The 22,904-nt window shown below is 36.4% G+C and overlaps 4 protein-coding genes across 12 annotated transcripts; 1 reads left to right on the forward strand and 3 right to left on the reverse strand.

The window, feature by feature from the left end:
- Positions 1-552: 552 nt before the first annotated feature.
- LOC142620485 (uncharacterized) lies at positions 553-2,760 on the reverse strand. Its single transcript, XM_075793849.1, has 3 exons — positions 1,871-2,760; positions 985-1,117; positions 553-888 (listed from the first exon to the last, which is right to left on the reverse strand). The coding sequence occupies exons 1-3, from the start codon at positions 2,758-2,760 to the stop codon at positions 553-555; spliced, it is 1,359 nt and encodes a 452-aa protein (XP_075649964.1).
- Positions 2,761-3,667: 907 nt separating this feature from the next.
- Positions 3,668-4,129, reverse strand: LOC142620486 (uncharacterized). Its single transcript, XM_075793850.1, has one exon. It carries the CDS (start codon positions 4,127-4,129, stop codon positions 3,668-3,670), a length of 462 nt encoding a protein of 153 aa, XP_075649965.1.
- Positions 4,130-4,659: 530 nt separating this feature from the next.
- LOC142620487 (uncharacterized) lies at positions 4,660-5,271 on the reverse strand. Its single transcript, XM_075793851.1, has 2 exons — positions 5,182-5,271; positions 4,660-5,073 (listed from the first exon to the last, which is right to left on the reverse strand). Exons 1-2 carry the CDS (start codon positions 5,269-5,271, stop codon positions 4,660-4,662), a joined length of 504 nt encoding a protein of 167 aa, XP_075649966.1.
- Positions 5,272-9,996: 4,725 nt separating this feature from the next.
- Positions 9,997-18,065, forward strand: LOC142619783 (pentatricopeptide repeat-containing protein At1g77405-like). 9 transcript variants are annotated; one of them, XR_012841574.1, is made up of 8 exons: positions 9,997-10,298; positions 10,866-10,914; positions 11,338-11,372; positions 11,477-11,588; positions 11,714-11,891; positions 13,602-13,738; positions 15,554-16,988; positions 17,563-18,065. XR_012841574.1 is itself a non-coding variant. In XM_075793068.1 (5 exons), exon 5 carries the CDS (start codon positions 15,565-15,567, stop codon positions 16,906-16,908), a length of 1,344 nt encoding a protein of 447 aa, XP_075649183.1. In that variant the 5' UTR covers positions 9,997-10,298; positions 10,866-10,914; positions 11,714-11,891; positions 13,602-13,738; positions 15,554-15,564; the 3' UTR covers positions 16,909-17,143. The 9 variants fall into 9 exon arrangements, 1 of the variants encoding a protein (XP_075649183.1); XR_012841575.1 differs by having other exon boundaries at positions 11,567-11,588; XR_012841573.1 differs by having other exon boundaries at positions 10,866-11,372.
- Positions 18,066-22,904: the final 4,839 nt, after the last annotated feature.

The raw sequence follows: 22,904 nt of genomic DNA on the forward strand, positions 1-22,904 counted from the left end.
GACTTGATAAATTTTCATCCTTGTTGGATGATCGGTCCACTATGTGGACTTGATAAATTTTCATCCTTCTTGGATGATCCGTCCACTGTGTGGACTTGATAAATTTTCATCCTTGTTGGATGATCCGTCCATCCACTGTGTGGACTTGATAAATTTTCATCCTTGTGAGATGATTCGTCCACTGTGTGGACTCGGTAAATTTTCATCCTTCATCCACTGTGTGGACTTGGTAGATTTTGAGCAAAATATATTCCATATGCTCTAAATAAACTCCTCTTATTATAATGGATGGGTAGACTATTGTTCATAGAAAATAAGAAAAACGCCTTTTGGTTCTAAAAGTACTTGTAGGAAATAAAAACTATAACTACCTACTAGAAAAAATAAACTGAAAAGAAGGAGGTAAATGTTGCTGTTGTCTTTGTCCTTCGTCTGCTGGTAGTACTTCTTCAGGTGCTCCGTGTTCCATGGATGACTCAGCTTTTTTCCGTCTAGTGTCTCTAAGTAGTACGTTCCCTTCCTATGCCATGAAATGATCCTGTATGGTCCTTCCTAGTTAGGTCCTAGCTTCCCTTGGGAGGCATCTTTTGTAGCGCCGAGTACTCTTCTTAAGACCAAATCTCCCACCTGGATGTCCCTGTGCCTGACCTTGGAGTTGTAATGCTTTGCCATCAGGTCCTGGTATCGCACTAGTCTCTGCTCTGCTGCGGCCCTGACTTCATCCACAAGATCGAGTTGTAAGCGCATCTGTTCATCATTTTTGCTTTTGTCGTAATTCTCCACCCGGTAGCTTGTTAGACCTACTTCTGCCGGTATAATGGCCTCACTAACATATGCCAATCGAAACGGCATTTCCCCTGTCGGTGTTCTCGCCGTTGTCCTGTATGCCTATAAAACACTTGGTAATTTGTTCGGTCATATGCCCTTTACCCCCTCAAGCCGGGTCTTGATAATCTTAAGCAAAGACCGGTTCGTGACTTCAACCTGTCCATTGGCCTGCGGGTGGGCAGGTGACGAGTAGTGATTCTTGATCCTAAGTTGGGAACAAAAGTCTCTGAATGTGTCGTTGTCGAATTGTTTTTCGTTGTTCGAAACCAGCACCCTTAGAATTCCATACCTGTAAATAATACTTCTCCATACAAAACTACGGATATTCTTCTCCGTGATAGTGGCCAGAGCTTTTGCTTCCACCCATTTGGTAAGGTAGTCAATGCCAACTACTAAGAACTTTAGCTGCCTTACCGCTGTTGGGAACGGACCCATGTTGTCTAATCCCTATTATGCGAATGGCCATAGGGCCGTCAAAGGGGTGAGTTCTTCCATTGGTTGCCTTATGAAATTGCCAAATCGTTGGCACTTGTCGCAAGCTCTGACGTATGTGTGGGCATCCTTCTGCATTGTTGGCTAGTAGTATCCTGCACGGAGTAGCTTGTGCACCAAAGACCTTGATCTAGAATAGTTTCTGAAAACTCCTTCATGGACCTCCCTCATCACGTAGTCTGCTTCTTCATGGCCAAGGCATCTTAGGTATGGTCGGGAGAATCCTCTTTTCTATAGGACGTCTTTAATCAAAACAAACCGGGCAGCTTTAAACTTCAACTTCCTTGCGTCCTTTTTGTTGTCTAGCAGCTTACCATCCTTGAGATACGCCGCTATTGGAGTCGTCTAACAACGCTCATTGCTTACCTCCTACATGCTAGTGCTATCTAATAATGATGAGAGCTGGACGAAGGATACCTGGTTAGGGATGATCATAGGTTCGGCTGAAGCTGCTTTTGCGAGTCGGTCGGCATCTTGGTTCTCCTCCCTTAGGATTTGAACCACCTTGATTTAGAGGTTATTCTTTCGACCCTTCACTTCCTCAAGATACCTTTTCATCCTTTCATTCTTGCACTTATAGCTCCCGTTAACCTGGTTGGTCACGACTTGAGAATCAGAGTATACGACCATACTCTTAGCTCCTGCAGCTATTGCAAGGTCCAGTCCTGATATCAAGGCCTTATATTCCGCCTCGTTGTTGGGGGTAGAGAAGTCCAGACAGATCATGCATTCGATCTTATCTCCCTCCGGGGTGTGGAGTATAACTCCGGCACCTCTAGCATGTTTATTGGAAGATCCATCTGTATGGACTCTCCACATAGGCGTCTCCTCTGCCCCCCGATCTTTTATGATAGTGAATTCAGCGATGAAGTCTGCCAATATTTGTCCTTTCATGGCTGCCCGTGATTGGTATCGAATATCAAACTCACTCAGCTCAATCGCCCATAGCGCCATCCGTTCGGCAACTTCGGGACTACTCATTGCCTTTCGTAAGGGTTTATCTGTCAAGACATTTATGGTATGCGCTTGAAAGTATGGTTTGAGTTTTCGTGCTGCGGTCACTAGTGCGAATGTGAGTTTTTCCATCTGAGGGTACCTTTCTTCTGCTCCTCTCAGTGCCCGGCTTATAAAATACATGGGCCTTTGTACCTTATCTTCTTCTCTAATAAGAGCTGCACTGATCGCCGTTGAGGAGACGGCAAGGTACATGAACAATTCTTCCCCCGGCATAGATGGGCTAAGCAACGGCAGAGCGGAGAGATACACCTTTAAATCTTCAAATGCCTTTTGGCACTCGTTTTTCCATTCAAATGATCTTTTCAGTGTGCGAAAGAAAGGGAGGCATTTGTCTGTCGCCCTTGATACGAATTTGTTCAAGGCTGCTATCTTCCCGTTCAAACTTTGTACTTCGTTTACCGCCCTTGGAGGAGATAGTTCCATGGTCGCCTTCACCTTCTCTGGGTTGACTTCAATGCCCCTTTGGGATACCATAAATCCCAAGAATTTTCCTGTAGTTACCTCGAACGCGCACTTGCTCGGATTCAGCTTCATTTTGTATGATCGAAGAGTATTGAAAGTCTTCTGGAGGTCACTTATGTGATCGGACTCCCGAATGCTTTTCACCAACATATCATCTACGTAAACCTGCACGTTTCTGCCAATTTGGTGTGTGAACATCTTGTTCATCAATCTCTGATATGTGGCTCCAGCGTTTTTAAGCCCGAAAGGCATTACTTTGTAGCAAAAAAGCCCTTGACTCGTTACGAACGAGGTTTTTTCTTGACCAACCTCATCCAATTTAATTTGGTTGTAACCGGAGAAGGCATCCATAAGGCTCATGAGTTCGTGTCTTGCGGTGGAATCTACCAAGGTGTCAATACGCGGGAGTGGGTAACTATCCTTAGGGCAAGCCCTATTCAGATCCGTGAAGTCGACACACATTCTCCATTTCCCATTGGTCTTCTTGACCATTACTACGTTTGCCAACCAATCTGGGTAGTACACTTCATGTATGAAGTCTACTTCTTGTAACTTCTGTACTTCCTCAGCTATGGCTCGATCTCGTTCCGGGGCGAACACTCGCTTCTTCTGTCGGACAGGAGAGAATGAGGGTGATACGTTCAACCTATGGACCATGACCGATGGATCGATCCCTGGCATGTCCTTGTCGGATTGTTTGGCTAGCCAAGGTGCCAATTCTTGTGGTCCTTTCGGGCCTAGAATCGTCGAGGTGTACTTCTTCTAACTCTTCCACCGGTTCTGCTACCGTTCACTGTTCCTCGATGTTCATTGCTTGCAGGTATTCATCCATTTCCATCATGGCGACGTAGCATTCTCGTGCGGCCACCTAATTTCTGCACTGCTCTCCAACTCCGTATTCGGTAGGGAATTTGACTATTAAATGGTAGGTCGAGGTTACAGCCTTCCATGCATTGAGAGTGGGCCGTCTGAGGATGGCGTTATAGGCAGAAGAGCAGTCGACCACAAGAAAAACTACATCCTCGGTTATTTGCCGGGGGTAGTCTCCGACCGTCACAGACAATGTAACGATACCCAAAGGGTAGACCCTTGTTCCTCCGAAGCCAACGAGTGGTGCATTTGTTGGGATCAGTCGTTCTCTACCAATCCCCATTTGCTGGAATGCTGGGTAGTAAAGGATATCCGCTAAGCTTCCGTTATCAACCAAAACTCGATGCATGTTGTAGTCCCCTGCCCGTATGCTGACGACAAACGCGTCGTCATGTGGGTGGTGAAGGCATTGCGCATCTTCTTCCGAAAACCTAATGCTGGGGTTATCAAGTCGCGCCATTTTTGGTGAGGAACCCGTCAACTAGACACTTTGAACCATCCGCAAATATGTTTTTCGGGCCTTTTTAGACGACCCTGCAGAAGTAGTGCCCCTACAATCATCTGTATGTCTCCTACAGGTGGTCTGGGACGCTCGTTTTCCCTTCGGGGGTTTTGTTCCTGGAGTTGATCTGCTCTTTCCTTCCTTACAAACCTCTGTAACCTTCCTTGCCTAATGAGGGCTTTAATTTACTGTTTTAAGTCATAAAAATTCATCGTGTCGTGGCCATGATCGCCATGAAAACGGCAGTATTTGTCCTGTGGCCTCTTGTTCAGATCTCCCTTCAGCTTGCCAAGAAACGTCAAGGTTCCTTCATCTTTGATCTGCATTAATACTTGGTCAATTGGGACTGTGAGAGGGGTGAAGTTCATGAATCTTCCAGCGGCTGGTTTGGGTCGTCGATCTTCCCTTCGCTCTCCAATTCTAGCCATCTTTCGTCCCTTATCCGATCATGTATCTTCTTGCCTTTCTCTTTTTCTAGGCTTTTCCTCTCAGGCCAGCAATGCATCTTCTGCATTCATGTGCTTCGTTGCCCTGTAGAGCACATCTGACATTGTCTTCAGGTCATTCTTATATAAGGAAAATAGGAACTTACCCTTCCGCAGCCCGTTTGTGAAAGCTGCTACCAGTATCTTGTCGTCCGCTTCATCTATCGAAAGAGCCTCTTTGTTGAAGCCGGATATGTATGACCTTAGCGTCTTGTCTTCCCGTTGCTTAATACTCATCAAACAGGCTATGGACTTCTTGTATCGGTGGCCTCCAATAAAGTGTGAAACGAATTGAGCGCCTAACTCCTTGAAAGTGCTGATCAGATTCGGTGTCAGTCTTTTGTACCATATCCTCGTAGGTCCCTTCAACGTAGTGGGGAAGGCCCTGCACATGATCTCATCCGACACACCTTGAAGCTGCATCATGGTCTTGAAAGATTCTAGGTGATCTAAGGGGTCCTTGGACCCGTCATAACTCTCTACCTAAGGCATGCGAAACTTTGGGGGAAGGGGGCATGAACTAACAAGTGTTGTGAAAGGCGAATCAGTTCGCTGGACCAAGTCATCGAGGTCGCTGGACACTCGACCCTTGAAGGCATTCATCATCACATCCATCTATTCCCTCATCATCTGCATCTCAGCAGCTATATGAGGAGGGAGAGTGTTCGAGTAAGATGGTTGGTTGGTGCCCTGCCTCTCTGGTCTGCTCGGAGCATGGCTACCTTCGGGTCCTTCCTGATTTCTCCTCTCAGCACTTGTTCCTTCCTGGTCCTCCTCCTGTGTGCCGAGATGCGCATTCCTCTGTAGCAACTACTCCTCCAAATCATGATTCTGCTTGGTTAGGCGTTCGACTGCTGCCTCGAGCGTTTGGACTTGCTTTTCCAAGGCCGTGGCGTGTGGTTCGTCGCCCTGATTGTTGGTTGTTGCCATCGATTGTGTGAGTACCATGCAACTTTTTGTCTCAAGGATAAAGCAAATGCTGATGACTCGCTATTCCCATAGACGGTGCCAACTGATGATGCCGAAAAATCACCAATAAGCTGCCCGCACTCTCAAATTGAAACAATACCCATAAAACGAAAAGAGAAGACCTAACAGAGAGCATCGGTGTGGTGCCGGCCAAAAACCCTCCGAAGGTCAAGTTAGAATCTTTCACAACCCTAGAGTGCCCGAGTTGAGTCAATAATGCGTACCTTGATTTATGAGGGTTTTAGGGTATTTATAGTAGTGTAGGGTTAACATTCGTGTCTTGACCATGAAGTCCTTTCCTTATAAAATTGGAACTCTTTCCTTTTACATACCTTCTAGAGTTCTTTTCCTTATAGGAATCCTTTGATCAAGGCTAAACGTGTGACGCAAGAATTCTTCTCATACACGTTTGCGTGGAGATTAAGCAAATCCATATCAGACGTAATCATAAAGTGTAAATCCTATTTAAGGGTTCTTGGAACCAATGGCTACCGCGTTGTATCTGTCCGTCCACTGTGGATCCGTCCTCCTTGGCTGTCATTATCAATCCGTCACCCTTGTACCGTCACATCAACCACCTAGATCTGTCATGTTCATTTTTATTCACCTTCAATATCTATTTTGCTATTTACTCTCTTTATTATCTATTTTATCATTGTTTATGCTTCCATATTACTGCTGTGCTCTCTCCTGGGTAGTCATTGATATTAGAGCATCCGAATCATAAAACATCTAATGAATATTGAATAATTTATGCAGAAAAAACAGTGAACCATTTTTCAAATAATGCTGAACATAAAATAATTTATGCAGAATGCTAAAAATATTTTATGCAGAAAACAGTGAACAATTTTTATGAGAAAACAGTGAACAGTTTTAATTAATGCAAAAAACAGATTTTATGAATGGAGTAAGCAGATTTGAATATATAGTAAACATGATGTAGCACCAATTGTGGCATGAGTAGTTTTTTGAAGATACGTCACCAGTCCGCTGCTGTAGCACCAATTGTAGTTATACGAACCACATGCGCCAACAGATGCCATTGTTTCACACGTGCTGCTCAACAGCTCGGCACGATTTCACACATTGTCTAGTCATATGATCCACATTCATGTGAATACTTAAATATATGAATAATCGTACCCTGGTGCCAGGAACAAGGCACTATGTCAATCAAATATGATGCTCTGTTCAAGAACACTGCAACTACCGCCCACATCTTGAAATCTCACTGTGACATTCGGAACATTTAAAATCTTGTTCACGTAGTGTTTTTCCAGCTTGTATTGACATGACAAGCCCTAATAACTGAAATTATAATGCTTGGAACATGAAATGAGGTCATAAATGCACCACAATAATGATCTTATTTCTACCCCACTAACTTCATAGATTGACTAAGCTATGAGTTGCAACGCCTCAACATCAAATTGTACAATGCGAAACAAGTTTGGATCTACTTCAAGAAATGGATTATCACAAGTTCCAGCAGATCAACAACTACAAACATACACAGACCACTATGGAGGGAAATGGGTTGGAAAGAAGAGAGATTTCCTTAATATGCCAATATACACGTACGAGAGTCTTGGAAGCGTCGAACACATCATGGTTGGCAAACCTACAAAACTAAGTATAGATACCACCGCAATAGAGTTCACCATAGCAAAACCACCCTATACGAGAAAATGTGTGAGTTGGAGGTGTATTGTCGATGGCATGGGTTACGAGTTCCTAAGGCATGCTCAGCCGAGTTACCTAGAAATGAACCTGCCAACATACTTGCTCGTCTTGAACAAGAGAACAATAAAATGCAAAGGCGATTAGACCATTTTCATGCAATCCAAAAAGTTAGGAAACATCTAAAGGAGAAGGTGCAAGAGCGAGCCATCAAGTCTATTAATGAAATTATTGTGTTAGATGATGAAAAAGATATTTCAGACTTCTTAGATTCAAGTAATGATGATTTTCAAAAATTTCTATCTACGAACATTAGACGTTGTTGTTAATGTCCACCATTGCTACACTGATGTTCGCAGTGCTGCTCAACGATTTGGTACGTCCTTTGATTTTCCATTGAGTTTACACGATTTTGTTCATTCAACGATTTCGAATTTTTCAACAAATTCGGATGGTCAATACATTAGTTCATAGTTTTCCATTTAATTTTCACAATTTTGTACATTTAACGAATCCAAACTTTTCAACAAATTCAGACTATTGGTACATCTAATTTACACAATTTTATTTTGTACTTTCAAGATTTTATACATTCAAGGAATAAATTTTGTTTTTTTTACAAATTTGAACGATCTGTACATCTAGTGTACACAATTTTCTCTTGAATTTTCACGATTTCGTACTTTCAACGAAATTTGATAGGCCAAAAACGTATTGATCCCTAGTGATTAATTAATTGATTAATTAGTCAAGTTTATTAATTAATCAAATTAACATGCAAAGCGTGTGGTAGCAACAACAAATCACCAATTAAACTAAGTGCAGCGGAAATTAAATTGACACGGTGATTTGTTTTCGTATGGGGAAAACTAACACGGCAAAAACCTCACCGGGTGATTTTAAGGTCACCACTCTTGAGAAAACAGTGAACAATTTTTATGAGAAAACAATGAACAGTTTTAATTAATGCAGATATCAGATTTTATGAATGCAGTAAGCAGATTCGAATATAAAGTAAACATGATGTGCAGAAAGCAAATTTTATTAATGTAGAAATAGATTTTATTAATGTAGAAAAAAAAAATTTGATTATTGTGAAATTTAAGCATGAAAAAGCATTCAGATTTGGCGTTTAAATTTATAAAACACGATTTCAGTAGGTCTTTTATAAGAAAAGAGTGAACAATTTTTTTAAATAGTGAACAGAAAATAATTTACGCAGAAAAGAGAGTGAACAATTTTTTTAAATAATACTGAACAGAAAATAATTTTATGCAAAATCGTAGAAATAGTTTATGAAGAAAATAGTGAACAATTTTTATGAGAAAACAATGAACAGTTTTAATTAATGCGGAAAAAAGATTTTATGAATGCAGTAAGCAGATTCGAATATACAGTAAACATGATGTGTAGAGAGCAAATTTTATTAATGTAGAAATAGATTTTATCAATGCAAAAAAATGGATTCGATTATTGTGAAATTCAAAATGCTGAAAAAACATTTAGATTTGGTGTTTAAATTTAGAAAACACGATTTCACTAGGTGTTTTATGAGAAAACAGTGAACAATTTTTTAAATAATGCTAAACAGAAAATAATTTTATGCAAAATCGTAGAAATAGTTTATGCAGAAAACAGTGAGCAATTTTTATGAGAAAACAATGAACAGTTTTAATTAATGCAGAAAACAGATTTTATGGATGTAGTAAGCAGATTCGAATATATAGTAAACATGATGTGCAGAGAGAAAATTTTATTAATGTAGAAATAGATTTTATCATTGCAGAAAAATATATTCAATTATTGTGAAATTCAAACATGAAAAAGCATTCAGATTTGGCGTTTAAATTTAGAAAACACGATTTCATTAGGTGTTTTATGAGAAAATAGTGAACAATTTTTTAAATAGTGAACATAGAATAAATTAAGCAAAAAAGAGAGTGAACAATTTTTTAAATAATGCTTAATAGAAAATAATTTTATGCAGAATGCTAGAAATAGTTTATGCAGAAAACACTGAACAATTTTTATGAGAAAACAGTGAACAATTTTAATTAACGTAGAAATTAATTCATATTTTGAAATTAAAATCTCTATATTTTACAATGCTTCTATTTAAATAAATAAAAACATAAAAAAAGATACTTGTTTTTATGTTTATGTTTATTTGTCGATTATCCAAAAAAAAAAAAAAGTTATAAGGAACTCGAGCTTGGTGAGCGAGTACCGTAGAAATAAACATAAACATAATTTTATTTATAATAGGTACTCGAGCCTGGGATACTCGAGTATTGTGTTGCATGGAACTCAAGTTACCAAGCTAGAGTACCACATTATTTTTTTTAATCGCACAAATTTTAGCTCAGCAGTGCCACTATGGCGGAATTGATGAGGAACTCGAGTACCATTTGGAACTCAAGTTTATGAAATTTGAGTTCTAAAAAAGTGGTATTTTCCTATTTAGTTTTGAAATAGTATTTTTTGGCTATAAATTTCTGAAAATTATGATATTTGGCCATTTTCACCCTTTGTCGGTTAGAGACTTTGTTTTTTTTTTTTTTTTTTGAGATAAAAGATAGAACCCCTCTAAATTAGAGACACAATGTTTTGTCTCTGGGCAGTAGTTACAAAATATATAAACAAACGCTTCTTTCTGGGCTCTTTGCTGGTTACAAATTTTGCACCTTTCATATTCCTATAAGCTTCTCTCTCTCCTTTTTTTTTACGCAAGTTTTGCCCTATTTACAGAAATACTCAAGAGCAAGACTTCTTTTCTATTTTCTTTTAACACTTAACTAAGCGGCGAGAATTAACAGAAAAAAGAAAATAGAGAGAGAGAGCGAGAGAGAGAGAGAGAGAGAGAGAGAGTCTGTAAGGCTAGAGATAGAAATCTGTGGGCGGCCAATACGTGAGCCACCTCCACTAGCCGTACGTCCTCCCACCACCAGCAGACCGCCGGAACCGCTACTAATATTTTTAAGAATTAGACGGTAAATATGATTTTGGTTAGATTGGGGTTAGACTAAGGAATTTGGGTAGAATTGGTTCTTTGGTTTTTGTGGTATTTGATTATATTGGATTTTGACTAAGGAATTTGGATTAGAATAGGTTTTGTGTTACCTATTTGGGTTGCATTCGTTTTCCGGTTCTTAATTTATACTTCTGTTCTGTTAACAAGTAGTTGATTTTGTATTTACATTTAAAAACACCGAAACATTGTCACTTTTCGTTTGGTGGATTAAGGAAACGTTTCAATGATATTTTTCACATTTTAGTGATGTTCAGTCTCTCCGATAGGCACCTCTTCTTTCTCCCACCATTTTTTTTCCCCCTAATTTAAATTGTTAATTTGACATGCTTACTATTTATTTTTTTAATCTCTGTTTTCTGTTATTAATTGTCGTGTTTGGTTTTGGGGGCACATCTTCAAAGCATAACCATCTGAAAACCAAAACTACAAATTGTTTTTTATTTTTTCATTTTACTTTCTGGTTTCTGCTTCCAATTTGTGTTCTTTATTTCATATATTCCTTTCTTTTTTGGCTTTCACTTTTCAGGAAACAAAGGTCTCTTCTCACGTAACCTTGCAGCAAGTTGTTCTCCCAGGTTCTGATGTGTACCTCTCATTTCATTCAAGACTTTGTTTGCTCAAGCAATCCAATTTATTTCTCTCCTGACTCATTATTATTCTCAACTTTATTCCGATCATCTATTAGAGTTTCAATTTTCATTTGGTTTGGAATTTGTTCTTCTCAAATTGAAGTTGCTGATTTATGCCCAATATGTTTAGAATGAGAATTTAATCTAAAGTTAATTCATATGCACTTGAATATTGTCCAGGAAACTTTGGTTAGATAGGGGCTCAAATTGCAAATTTGGAAGTACTAATACATACGTGTTTAGGAATTTTTTTTGTTACATTTGAATTTTACAATGATTCATTAAGTGTTGTTTCTTTTACATGTACACAAGCTGTTTGATAAAATTCTTAAGTGATGTCTTGTTGGCCTTTTTTATTCTCTTCCCCAGTGATGCTATTAGCCCAAAGCACCAACTCCTTCAAGGTCACTCTTTTCCTCCCTTTCCGACAAAATTGCATCATATAATTGTGAATCGTTTCAACTTTTATTTAGTTTTACTAATTCTTTTATTTTTAAATTGCTTTTAGTTCAAGTATTGTTGATTTCAAAAGTCAATTTGGATTATAAGACTCTAATCTGCACCTAAGAATCAGTTAAATTGTTTGTTCGTTTTTCAGATTTCAATTTGCTTCCAATAAGGTTCCATTTCTTTATTTCAGCATGTTTTCTTTCCTTTTTTTTCCCCCTTTTTTATTGTTGTGTTTGGCTGCAGAGAAAGTCTCAGATATTTTCAGAAGTATAATATGAGATTTTTTGATTTGTAGGTGGTTGACATTTCATTGTGATTTGATGGTTGGGTTGTGTACATGAAAGCTTCTTAGAGAGCAACTTGGCTATTGTTGGTGGCAGTGTACAGTTAATGAGGAAGGTTGTGACTTGTGAGGCGATTGGAGCAGCGGTATTCCATATTACCCTTCTGTCACTCTCAACTTCTCGCTCAAGGTAATAAAAAGTTTTCATCTTTTCTTGAGTGTGAAAGGATTGTGGGCTGTTTTTTATTTTTTGGTTTTTATGGGTTTTCTTAATTCTTTCATGTTAAAGTTTATTGCATGGATTTTAGCAATGCTAATGATTTTTTTTGGGGGGGGGGGGGGTTTGTGTATAATATGATTGATAAAATTCCTCAATGAAGGAGTGGCACTGGTATTCTATATAGATTAAAAAAGAGTTGTAGCTGTAGTTTCCTTTATTTTAATTTTTGTTTGTTAGCCCACCAAGGAGGTTAAATTTAATCTTAAACTATTGATATTGAACCATACTTTTATATTGTTATTTTGTTGTGAAAGTTTAATACGTAGAACAAGCTTCTTCTTCTTCTTCTTCTTCTTTGCGTGTGCATGTTATCCCATTTATAAAATCTACTAAAAATTGAAACTATCTATGTTTGGTATGGTTTTTGGAGCCTAGATAAGCCTGCTGTGAGGTAATAACTTTTCAAAATAAAAAAACATAAAACAGTGAGAAATGCTTCTGTCATTGATGATGGAATTTATATAGCAACTGATATCTATTGGTAAGCTATCTCGGTAAGTGAAAAAGATATTACAATTCATAGTCTTCTGCTATATAATTTACAGAAACTACAATTGCATACTACACTATGAGAAAGCATGGTTTGTTTGGCTGATACTAGAAATAATGTTTCTATGATTGAACACAATATGATATTTCCGTTTTGGTCTTTTATTTTATTTTATTTTATTTTTATATTGTAAGAGTCTATTGCATTATCAATAGAGAATTTATTGTGTCAAGGATATTTAAAAAAGAAATTTGGACCCATTAGATTGTGAAGTCTTTTTTCCTCATAAGCCTAACTTTTAGTTACTTCTTGAAGTATTTTTCTGTAATGCTTGTTTTTTATTTATGCAGTAAGTTTTGGATGTTCTAAAGATGTTTTTAGAATAAAATAGTCTTGAAGATGTTAGCACTATTTGAAGAGTGAATTGCACTAGAAATAGGATCAACAGAGGTATCCAGTTTGTGCTGAAAATTTAGAACTGGGTATTGTTGAGAGTAGTTCATCTAAGGAGGAGAAAGAATAATCTATTTAGGTAGTATTTCTGCACTAACAAATGCACTTAAGAAATGAGAACCATGAGAATGAAAAAGAAAACTTGATACTTTACAACTACTAAGTTTGGTTTAGGATATCAAATTTTAAGGCCTACTGTTGTTGGCATCGTAAAGCACGAAACAGCTTACTATGTTCTATTTTCCTTGAATACTTATATTATTTAGTTAGGAAAGATGATTGTTAAATAGTATTACTGTTATAGGTTATAGCATCTTATAACACTGATCTTGAATGCCATTTGATATTCTATTATGAAAAAAAAAAACTATCAAAAAGGGTTGGGATAAGTGTATTAGTCAATAAAAAAAACAACAGCGAAAACAAAGATATATCATCTATCTTAACATATATTTAGAGATTGTTTTTGTGTAATGTGTAATGAACATTGACTTTACTGGGCGTTTGTTGAGTTTGCAGCATCTTTACCTATTTGATAAAATGCGTTTGGAATTGCAATTTATTATTGTCATTTTTTTTTTCTCCCAAATGTAAGGCTAAATTGTTGGGTCTAAATTTGCTGAATTATTTGATTGGCCGCAATTGATGTCATATGAGCTTGCTTTACCATTTTGTAGATAAGCTTATTTTCCTATTTGATTTCAAGAGGAGGTTGAAGGCAAGAGTGGCCTCCATGATCGCTTCCTAGCCTGTCCATTACTCTGACCCAAAAGACTGAGCCTTCCTTCACAATGGTTTAAAGGATGCTCAACAGGTTTATAACTCCAAAGATCAAAACTCTTTTTTCCCTTTTTTGGTTTGGTGGGTTTCGTTGAAATTTGCTATATGAATGAAATGTTCTATTTCCGAATGTGGGATTTGAAAATTTTTACTTATTTTGTAGTATTACATAAAGCCCAATTCGTGGATTGCACATTTTCATAGTATTGTTTCTTTTACATTTACAAAAACTGTTTGATAAAATTCTTAAGCGTTTTGTTGGCCTTTTTTAAAAATGGCATTTTCCATACAACATGACAAATGTTGCCAACAAACATTTTTATTTGGATTCCGTTTCTCCAACTTAAAATGAATTACTGGCTTCTATGGATTGCACCTAGTTTGAACTTGATTTTAGGTTTCTTTTGATTCTATTCTTTTAGAAAACTTTTACATTTTCCAAAAATACTTGCAAGACTTCTCTTTACAGCAACATTGGCTAGCAAAGTGCCAAGCAAGTCCGAAGGTCCACTGTTAGCCCTAAAATCAAGCCCAAATTTGTTTCATTTATTATTTTTATTATTTTTTTAATCTTAGGTCTCAAACTGTGTTTCTCATTGCTCAATCAAAATGTAGAATTTTAGTTTTGGTATTGACGTGTAAGTGTATTCCCTTATCTCATCCCCCTTCCTCTATATATATGTGTGTGTGTGTGTGTGTGTGTGTGTTAGATAGTATTGTTTATCAAATAAAAAATATACTCAGTGTTGTCAAGTCATCCCATATCTGTAAAGTGTGATATTGAAAAAGGGTTTATCACTTGCTCCGCAACACTAACTGCTACATGCAATTTTGGTGTTGGCGTGAGTGTATTCCCTTATCTCATCCCCTTCCCCTATGTGTGTGTGTGTGTGTGTGTGTGTGTGTTAGATAGTATTGTTATCAAATTAAAAAAAAAAAAGTTAAAAAGGCATTATGCATGAATAAAAGGGGCAATAATTTGGGCTAGTGTCTAGGACTATATGCAGCCCGTTTCCAGTCCTAGCCCAAACCCTTGAGTTTTCAAGCCTAAAGCCTAGCAATTATTCTTCCTTGACATCAACAATTTAAGAAGTCTACTCTACTGAGCTCCCAGACCCAAATTACATATAAACCAAACTTCCGGTGACTGGAGCTGCAGCAACGTAATGTCGGCAATATCCCTGAAGCAAATTATCTTGGGATGTTTGTGAATTCAAATCCACAGCTCCACACCGAAATTACATTAAAAAATAAAACATGATCTACTATTTCACTAGTAAAATGGGGCATGGTGAATGGCTCCCCGCATGTTTGCGAAAATGCCTCAGTGGAGTTGGTAAAGCACCCTTGTATCCAAATGAACAGCTTTAGTCTTTGAGGAAGCTGTGCCCAGTGCCCACCAAACCCCCAGCCATAGAGACTGATTCCCGGTCGCAATCCAAGGTTCTCTCCACTTGATTCACTCACCTGCTTTAGTGTCCTCAATAGCAGTAAAGAATCTGTTAGTGTCGTCCTTACAGGTACGTTGTTGTCAACTATGTTCCACACCCGTTAACATGTATGCAACGTTTTCCACAACTTCTGACAATTAATGTAAATGGTGGGCTTCAACGACCTAATAAATGAATGTTTGAATTGATATCTTTTATTATTGGTGACACATCGATATGTAAGTCATTTGTAGTAAACATCTCTACTAACAACATTTTTCACAGCAAGTTTCATGACAGGTTATTAATACTTCTGTGACACTACTTTATTATTCACTATATTGTTTGTTGTAACTCTAACCTTATTGATTTCTTTGATCTGATTCATCTCAAGAGTTTTCCTTGTCTTATTTGTTAAGGGCCTCAAAACATGATCACGTCAAGGCCACTATGTCAGAACCACAATTCTGTAGTAAACCAAGTAGTAGCTACTATTATCAAAAACCGACCCTTTGATGCCCAGCTCGCTGCCTCAACCACCACTCAACCATGGACCGTGGAATCAGTTACCCAAGTCCTAAGGTCTATTCCAAGGTTCCTCTTCCGATCCCCTCGCTCCATTGGTCGCCAAACCGGTTTCCGACACCGTGCACCTTTGAAACAACGTAAACTTAAAGAAGAATCCTATAAACAACACAACAATGTTCTTGTTCTTGGCCCTGCTGCTCACAGAGACCCCCAGAAGGTCAACTTAGGATTGGACAAAGCAATGGAGTTCTACTACTGGGTTGAGAACCATTTTGGGTTTGCCCACAACGAGATTACTTGTAAAGAGATGGCCTGTGTGTTGGCCAAAGGGAATAGATTGAAAGCTCTTTGGGAATTTTTGAATGAAATGTCAAGAAGAGGGAATGGTGGGCTTGTGACCACTGCTACTGTTACCTGTTTGATAAAAGTTCTAGGAGAGGAAGGGTTGGTCAATGAAGCGTTGGCTGCATTTTATAGGATGAAGCAGTTACATTGTAAACCGGATGTTTATGCGTATAACACGATTATTTATGCTCTTTGTAGAGTAGGGAACTTCAAGAAGGCAAGGTTTTTGTTGGAGCAGATGGAATTGCCGGGTTTCAGATGCCCACCTGATACATATACGTACACAATATTGATTAGTTCATATTGTAAGTATAGCTTGCAAACTGGGTGTAGGAAGGCTATTAGGAAAAGGATGTGGGAAGCAAACCATTTGTTTCGGATTATGCTTTTCAAGGGATTTGTTCCTGATGTTGTGACGTACAATTCTTTGATTAATGGTTGTTGTAAGACTTACCGGATCGAGAGGGCTTTGGAGTTGTTTCAAGATATGAATGAAAGGGGTTGTATTCCCAACCAGGTTACTTATAATTCTTTTATTAGATACTATAGTGCAGTAAATGAAATTGATAAGGCTGTTGAGATGTTAAGGAAGATGCAAGAAATGAATCATGGAATGCCTACTTCAAGTTCATATACCCCAATTATACATGCTCTCTGTGAAGCAGGAAGGGTTTTGGAGGCCCGGAATTTTCTTGTTGAGTTGGTTGATGGAGGTTTGATACCTAGAGAATATACTTATAAACTAGTCTGTGATACTTTGAACTGTGGGGAGAAGATCAACTTGCTTGATGAAGAACTGCATAAGAGAATAAACGAAGGTATAGAAAAGAGATATATGCAAGTAATGAAGGTAAAGCCAATTATGACCCGCAAAGGATATCCTAGTGCGGTTGAAGTATGACATGGAGGAGAAATGGTTATGGTCCTGTGTAAAGATTTTTGTAGAACAAGAACTTTCGTGGGCATTTGGGCAATTTTCTGGTGAGAATTCGTATAGTTACATTATATTTGTTTTCTATATTTTTGTTTGGTCTGGATTGTAACTTTCTGTTTACTCAAATTTTTATATTGTCTGCCTTCATCAAATTTTAGGCACATTATTTTTAGTTTTCACTGACACCTACCAATTCCCTGTATTTTGAGTTCATGATATATTGAATTATATAGTGTTCTGTCCATTCCACAATTCTGTCAACTTAACATATTCTCGCTATATGAAAAATGAAATTGAAAAGACAGCATTGTCATGACTCCCACATAATCTAAAATGATACTTATCGTATTTGCATTACTGTTGTTCCATTTTGGGTAAGTATTGTCATTGGATTACAAAATGGTTTAGTGGGTTTTTAGATGTTCAAGCCCAATGTAAGATGATAGGACACTATTTTCATTCTAGGGTGGTGGCATTGGCTTATCTAATGCTGGTGTATGCATGATGAGAATGTGTGTCGATTGTTTTTAAAGTGTGTTTGTTGTAAGAGATTGGAACAGTCTTTGCAGTGTAGAGAATTTGTGATTTCACTTGTCTGACCATGAGTCTTACATTTAGTAGGAAGTGGTAGAGAAGGAGCTCATTTCTTGTCCCTCTGTGGACTTGTGTCATATCAGGACCAAGTTTGTTCTGCCTTACAGAGACAAGGTAGCCAGAGCCCTTCCCAGATGAGTGCTGCCAAAGGGTAGTTTCTGTGAAGTTGGAAGTGCTTAAACGCCCTTATTTATTTCTTTTGTTCTTCAGATTTTGGCATGTTGCATTTTTTCTTGGTGACACAAACTCAATAATATCAAGAATGCTCCTTTCAGTTTATCTGCAGATTAGGTGCTCTTGTAAACTAGGCAATTTACAGGGTTGTTTATGTAGACTCCACCTAAAAGAGCTTTAATTTAGTGAGCATTAGGCACAACTGTCTCTAATAAAATATGTGCATTTATGGCTGCTTCAAGACGTCTATGGACATCCTTGAAATGTGGATCCACTCCCAGCAAGCTTTGGTGATAAAAACTACTCAAGTATGTTTCTGTGCATTGATTCAGTAATCAGAAAAAAGGAAAATTTCTTTGCATCGATTCTCTTTTGTCTTTTGTCTTGTTTTAAATCCATTCTTATCATTTCCATCAATAACTGGATTACACAGAGCTTATAGATAAAAGAAAGTTAGGAAATAGGTTGGGTCAATCGGGCTGTGGTGTCAAAAACAGGTCATTTTAAGCAGGTTAGAAATGGGTCGGGTCAATTGGGTTTCAAAGTCCGGTCGGGTTGACTCGTATTTTCACATGGATTTTTATTTATTTATATAAAGAAAGCAACATATATTTGTCATTTGGAAAGTCGCGCAGTTAATTATTTGATGTAAAATGTATTACTTTAAATTCACAACTCATATCAAGAATGAGCTTAGCTAAACAAATTAGTACTTGTTCAATATTTTTAAAATTATACAAATCTCAATATTACTAAACAAAACAAAATAGCACAAAGGATAAGTAAAACAAATACACAAGTTTCATTTCTACACAACCAATTTCTCACGTATCACCTCTGGTTTGGTCCTCTGCTCCTTTACTTCAATTTTTGCCGCTCAAACCTAGCAACAAAGAGTGGCAAAAACTGAAGCAAAGGACCAAAGCCAGAGGTGATACGTGGGAAATTGGTGAAGAAGGATTGTTGAGAGAGAACATAGAGCTGGAATATATACTAGTATTTAAGGGGGTAAAATAGATTTTTTGATAAAAAAATCGTGATCGATAATTGATATTTTGTTGATTTTGTCGATTGAAACACGCAAATTACAAAAATTTTGAAAATTTGCTTTTATTTATTTTATTTATTTTTATTTTATATATATATATATATATATATAATTAAAAAAAAAAAAAAAAAAAAAAAAACCCGTGGATGGTGTGATTTGTAAATGCAATTCAGCTCAAATTATGCTACCAAACAATTTCCTTTTTTACGTTTAGTTCATTAACGCGCGATTTCTTCTGTAAGAAAGCTTATCCAAATGAGCTCAAGATGACAATATCACGTATGGAAGTCCTAGCCCCCCCCCCCCTCTCTCTCTCTCTCTCTCTCTCTCTCTCTTCTTTAAGCCAGTTCTCTTGAATATGTTTAATTGGGATGATTTAGCTAGGTTATTAAGAAGAAAGAGATGAGTAGATGAAGGTTTTAAGATGTAAGCTTCGAGTCCACCAAGAACATCCAAGTTAGCTTGGACACTTATAAAACTTAATTATTGAGAGGAAAAAAAAAAGAAAAAAGATAGGGGTGTTTTAGACTATTTGAAGAATTGTCATTGGCATTCTCTTGAAACAGGTAATTTGAAGTTATGGAGTAATTTTTGAGAGATGTAAGTTGGCTTGTAGTGTGATAATAGTGAGAGAAGGGAGTTAAGAAATCACCAACATGTAATCTTTTGGAAATATGGCCAGGTACAAGCCCACTACTGGCGTTGCATGTTGTCCAAAATATGGGGGAAAGAAGGAAGAAAACTACGAGTCCTTTATATATAGGAAAATTACAAATGTAAGAGATTAGGCGGCATTTGGTATGTGATTTTAAACAAGTTTTGAGTGTCTAAACATTAAAAATTTTGTGAGCAAATAAAAAAGTGTTTGGTAAGGGTATTTGATTAAGACTTAAGAGTATTTGAGTTGTAGTTCTCAATTTAGGGTGTTTAAATAATGTATTTTGAGAATACATTCAAATAAAATTTTAATTTTTGAGTAATAATTCTGAGTGACATTGTTGAAAATATATTAAAAATGATGACACCCACATGATTTGACTAAACACTAACTGAAAAACTGGTGGGACCCTCTTTTTCTTCCTTTCATGTTTTTCATTTATTTATTTTTTCATGTTTGGAAAATTCTTAAGTACTCCCGGAGTATAGTGAAATTGTACTCTATCCTCTCACATTTATGGTAGATTCTATTATAATTTAATGAGTGGAACCCACTATAAATGTGAGAGAAGAGAGTATCATTCACCGTATTTCGAAAGTACTTAAGAATTACCCCACTTGCCTACATGTCTCTTGTTTTAAAAACTCACTCCCATTAATAATTTTATTGTAAATGTCAGATGATTCATATATTATTAGAAATACAGTACCAAATACATTTTTTGTATTATGAATACTTTAAAGTTTAAACACATATTTTCACAACATTTTTTAAACTACAATTTTAACATAATTTTAAAAACTATTGCTAGCAATTAGATACCAAAATGGGCCCTAGATTAGAAAGTCGCCTTGTGCCGCAAAATGATAAGTTGTGGATGGTCATATAGCCATAGCAGTATTTTATTTTTTGGGTCATTTGAAGGCCCAATTTGAATTGCAAACTACTTCAACAAAAATAGTCTTCTTAAATTATTTATTTTTTATTTTATAATTTTGGTGTAGGCAAGAGTTTACTGGGATTGAAAAGTGAAAACCACAAATAAGCAAATAATCCATGAGTGATGAGTAGCCCAATGCACCATTGACATAATGCTGTGGGCTACTAGTATTGAAGTAATTTCGTAAGTTGTCGTTTGGTTCCCTCTCTCTCCAAGGTTGATGACAGGTCCAAATACTTGTTTCTAAGTCTTGGATCAGACATATATGCCAAAAACTAACAAAGCAGCAATCTTCAATTTCTTTGTGATCAGCTAGTGCTAGGCTAATAGGGTTTTAAAAGGTTCGATCAACTTTGAGTTGTTCATGGCGAGTTGGAAATAATTACGAGAAAGTGACAAAAAGAATTTGACGTCTCCCGATGTGACAAATTATTAATGGTAGTTTAAGAAGTGATGTCAGTGGTGGGCTGAAATTAAATTAGTGAAAGCCGGCCAACTCAACAAGTGTGAAAAATAAGTTGTCAATTTTTGTTATGTATATAGAATTATTCAAGAATTAGTCTAGGACCGCATACTTTACCACAATTTGTACATGTCAACTTATGATTGGATTATCACTTACACATGAAACCACACCACAAGTACTTGATACTTGATGAAAAATGTAATCCAATCACCAATTGACATATGTTGAAGTTGTAGTAAAGTGTGTATACTTAAAATTTTCTGAGTTGGAAATTCCCATTAAGTTAAAGATTTTGATAATAAAAATTGTATACTTGTATGCAAATGCAGGTTAATATGTAGATAAACACCTATAAATCAACTATTATTCAATCAATACTTCTTTCTCTGACAAGGTAAGGTTATTATGTATTCAAGACCTTTTGAATAGATTACCAATCTATATATAGAGCCAAAGCTCAAAGAAAATTCAATTAAATTCTACAATTAAAGTTCAATTTTGTGCCATGTGTCCTAAATTATTTATTTTTAGAGGGAGTTTTATTTTTTAATTTTGGATTCAAATGTGGGATCACATCATAAATATCCATCCAAGTGAGTGATTGCATACAAAACCAAAGAGTTTAGAATTAATGAACATTAAAAAAATTTTAAAAATAGAAAATTTATATTTTCTACCTAATAATATTTTTACAAAAATTTTTAAAGAGTTAAAAAAAAAAAGAATGACTATCAATAATATTTAAATTATATATGTGTCAATTATGCTATGCATCTTAATATATATCTTTTAAGTATGTCCATGCATATGCATGGGGTTAGTCTATTAACACTTCCTTCTCTCATAATAATGGGATGGAGGCAGGAGTGGAGCCAGGGGAGTCGAGGGGGGCACTTCCCCCCGCCCAGCCCCAGCCCCAGCCCCAGCCAAAAAATCTATTAATATGTCTTCTATTATATTATATAATACAATAAATGCATTTAAAAATTATATAAATAAATGGTTAATAAATAGGATGGTTTTTTAAACCAAAAACAAAACCAAAACCCTCCTTATATAACAATTTTATAATTACAATTTCAAAATGATTTTTTATGTGAATAAACCCTTAATAGATAAATAATATAATGAATATGTTATTTTATTTTGAATTTTCTTGCATTATATTGCTTAATATACACACGAATGAATTTTTATTTTCCAAATTGATCTCAAATGATATATATATTCGCTTGTATGTGCATAAATGTGGTGTCAAATGTAATTCCCCCCACCCCCCCCCCCCCCGCCTTATTTTCCAAATTGATCTCAAATGCTATATATATATATATATATATATATATATATATATATATATATATATATATATATATATTCGCTTGTATGTGCATAAATGTGATGTCAAATGTAATTCCCCCCCCCACCCTCAAGTCAAATCTTGACTTCGCCACTAGATGGAGGTATGGTCTTGGGTTCTATTTAATGTATGTGTAGATTACCAATAAAAAAAATAAAAATAAAAATAAAAAAACCCAAATACAAACCCATCCACAACATAAACAAGGGAAGGAAACCAAAATGACAAGAAATGATTTTCTACATAAACCAAAAAAATATTGGATAAAGTTGACAATGCATCCCTTTCTAAGGTTAGAGACGAACTCACGTTGAGACCAAAGGGAGATAGTCTCTGGCCCTAACTCCACCCCTCTTTTCTCTCCCAAAATAATCATTTTTATAAGAATTATATTTAAATGAATATTTTAAATTTGGTCCCTCGAAAATTCAATTAGTCTAAATGTGTCTTAAAATGATTTTTTTTTTTTTTTTTTGGGGGTTGAAATGGTTAGTTAGGCTATAGCTTGTGATCCTCCTCTTAAAACACATTTAAACATAGATTTTTTAAGAATTCTTTTATTTTTTGTTTTTTTATTTATTTATTACATTTTTGGTGTTTTATGTTGCTAAAACCTTTATTAAAGGAAATTGTTTTATTTCTTAATCCTATAAAATTAAAGGCAAGCCAAGAAATGAGAGGCTAAGGGTCCTTTAAGCAAGATTGTTTTTATTTTTATTTTTATTA

The sequence above is a fragment of the Castanea sativa genome, chromosome 12 (genome assembly GCF_040712315.1).
Source record: "Castanea sativa cultivar Marrone di Chiusa Pesio chromosome 12, ASM4071231v1".
NCBI classification, from domain to species: domain Eukaryota; kingdom Viridiplantae; phylum Streptophyta; class Magnoliopsida; order Fagales; family Fagaceae; genus Castanea; species Castanea sativa.

What these genes read in the sequence shown, in the direction of transcription:
- LOC142620486 (XM_075793850.1), bottom strand. Translation starts at nt 4,129, where the DNA reads ATGGCGCGACTTGATAACCCCAGCATTAGGTTTTCGGAAGAAGATGCG.
- LOC142619783 (XM_075793068.1), top strand. Translation starts at nt 15,565, where the DNA reads ATGATCACGTCAAGGCCACTATGTCAGAACCACAATTCTGTAGTAAAC.
- LOC142620487 (XM_075793851.1), bottom strand. Translation starts at nt 5,271, where the DNA reads ATGGATGTGATGATGAATGCCTTCAAGGGTCGAGTGTCCAGCGACCTC. An exon ending in ATTCGCCTTTCACAACACTT is followed by an intron (nt 5,074 to 5,181) that starts GTTAGTTCATGC and finishes ACCATGATGCAG; the next exon opens with CTTCAAGGTGTGTCGGATGA.
- LOC142620485 (XM_075793849.1), bottom strand. Translation starts at nt 2,760, where the DNA reads ATGGAACTATCTCCTCCAAGGGCGGTAAACGAAGTACAAAGTTTGAAC. An exon ending in AAGAATGAAAGGATGAAAAG is followed by an intron (nt 1,118 to 1,870) that starts GTATCTTGAGGA and finishes TATTATTTACAG; the next exon opens with GTATGGAATTCTAAGGGTGC. An exon ending in ACCCGCAGGCCAATGGACAG is followed by an intron (nt 889 to 984) that starts GTTGAAGTCACG and finishes AGTGTTTTATAG; the next exon opens with GCATACAGGACAACGGCGAG.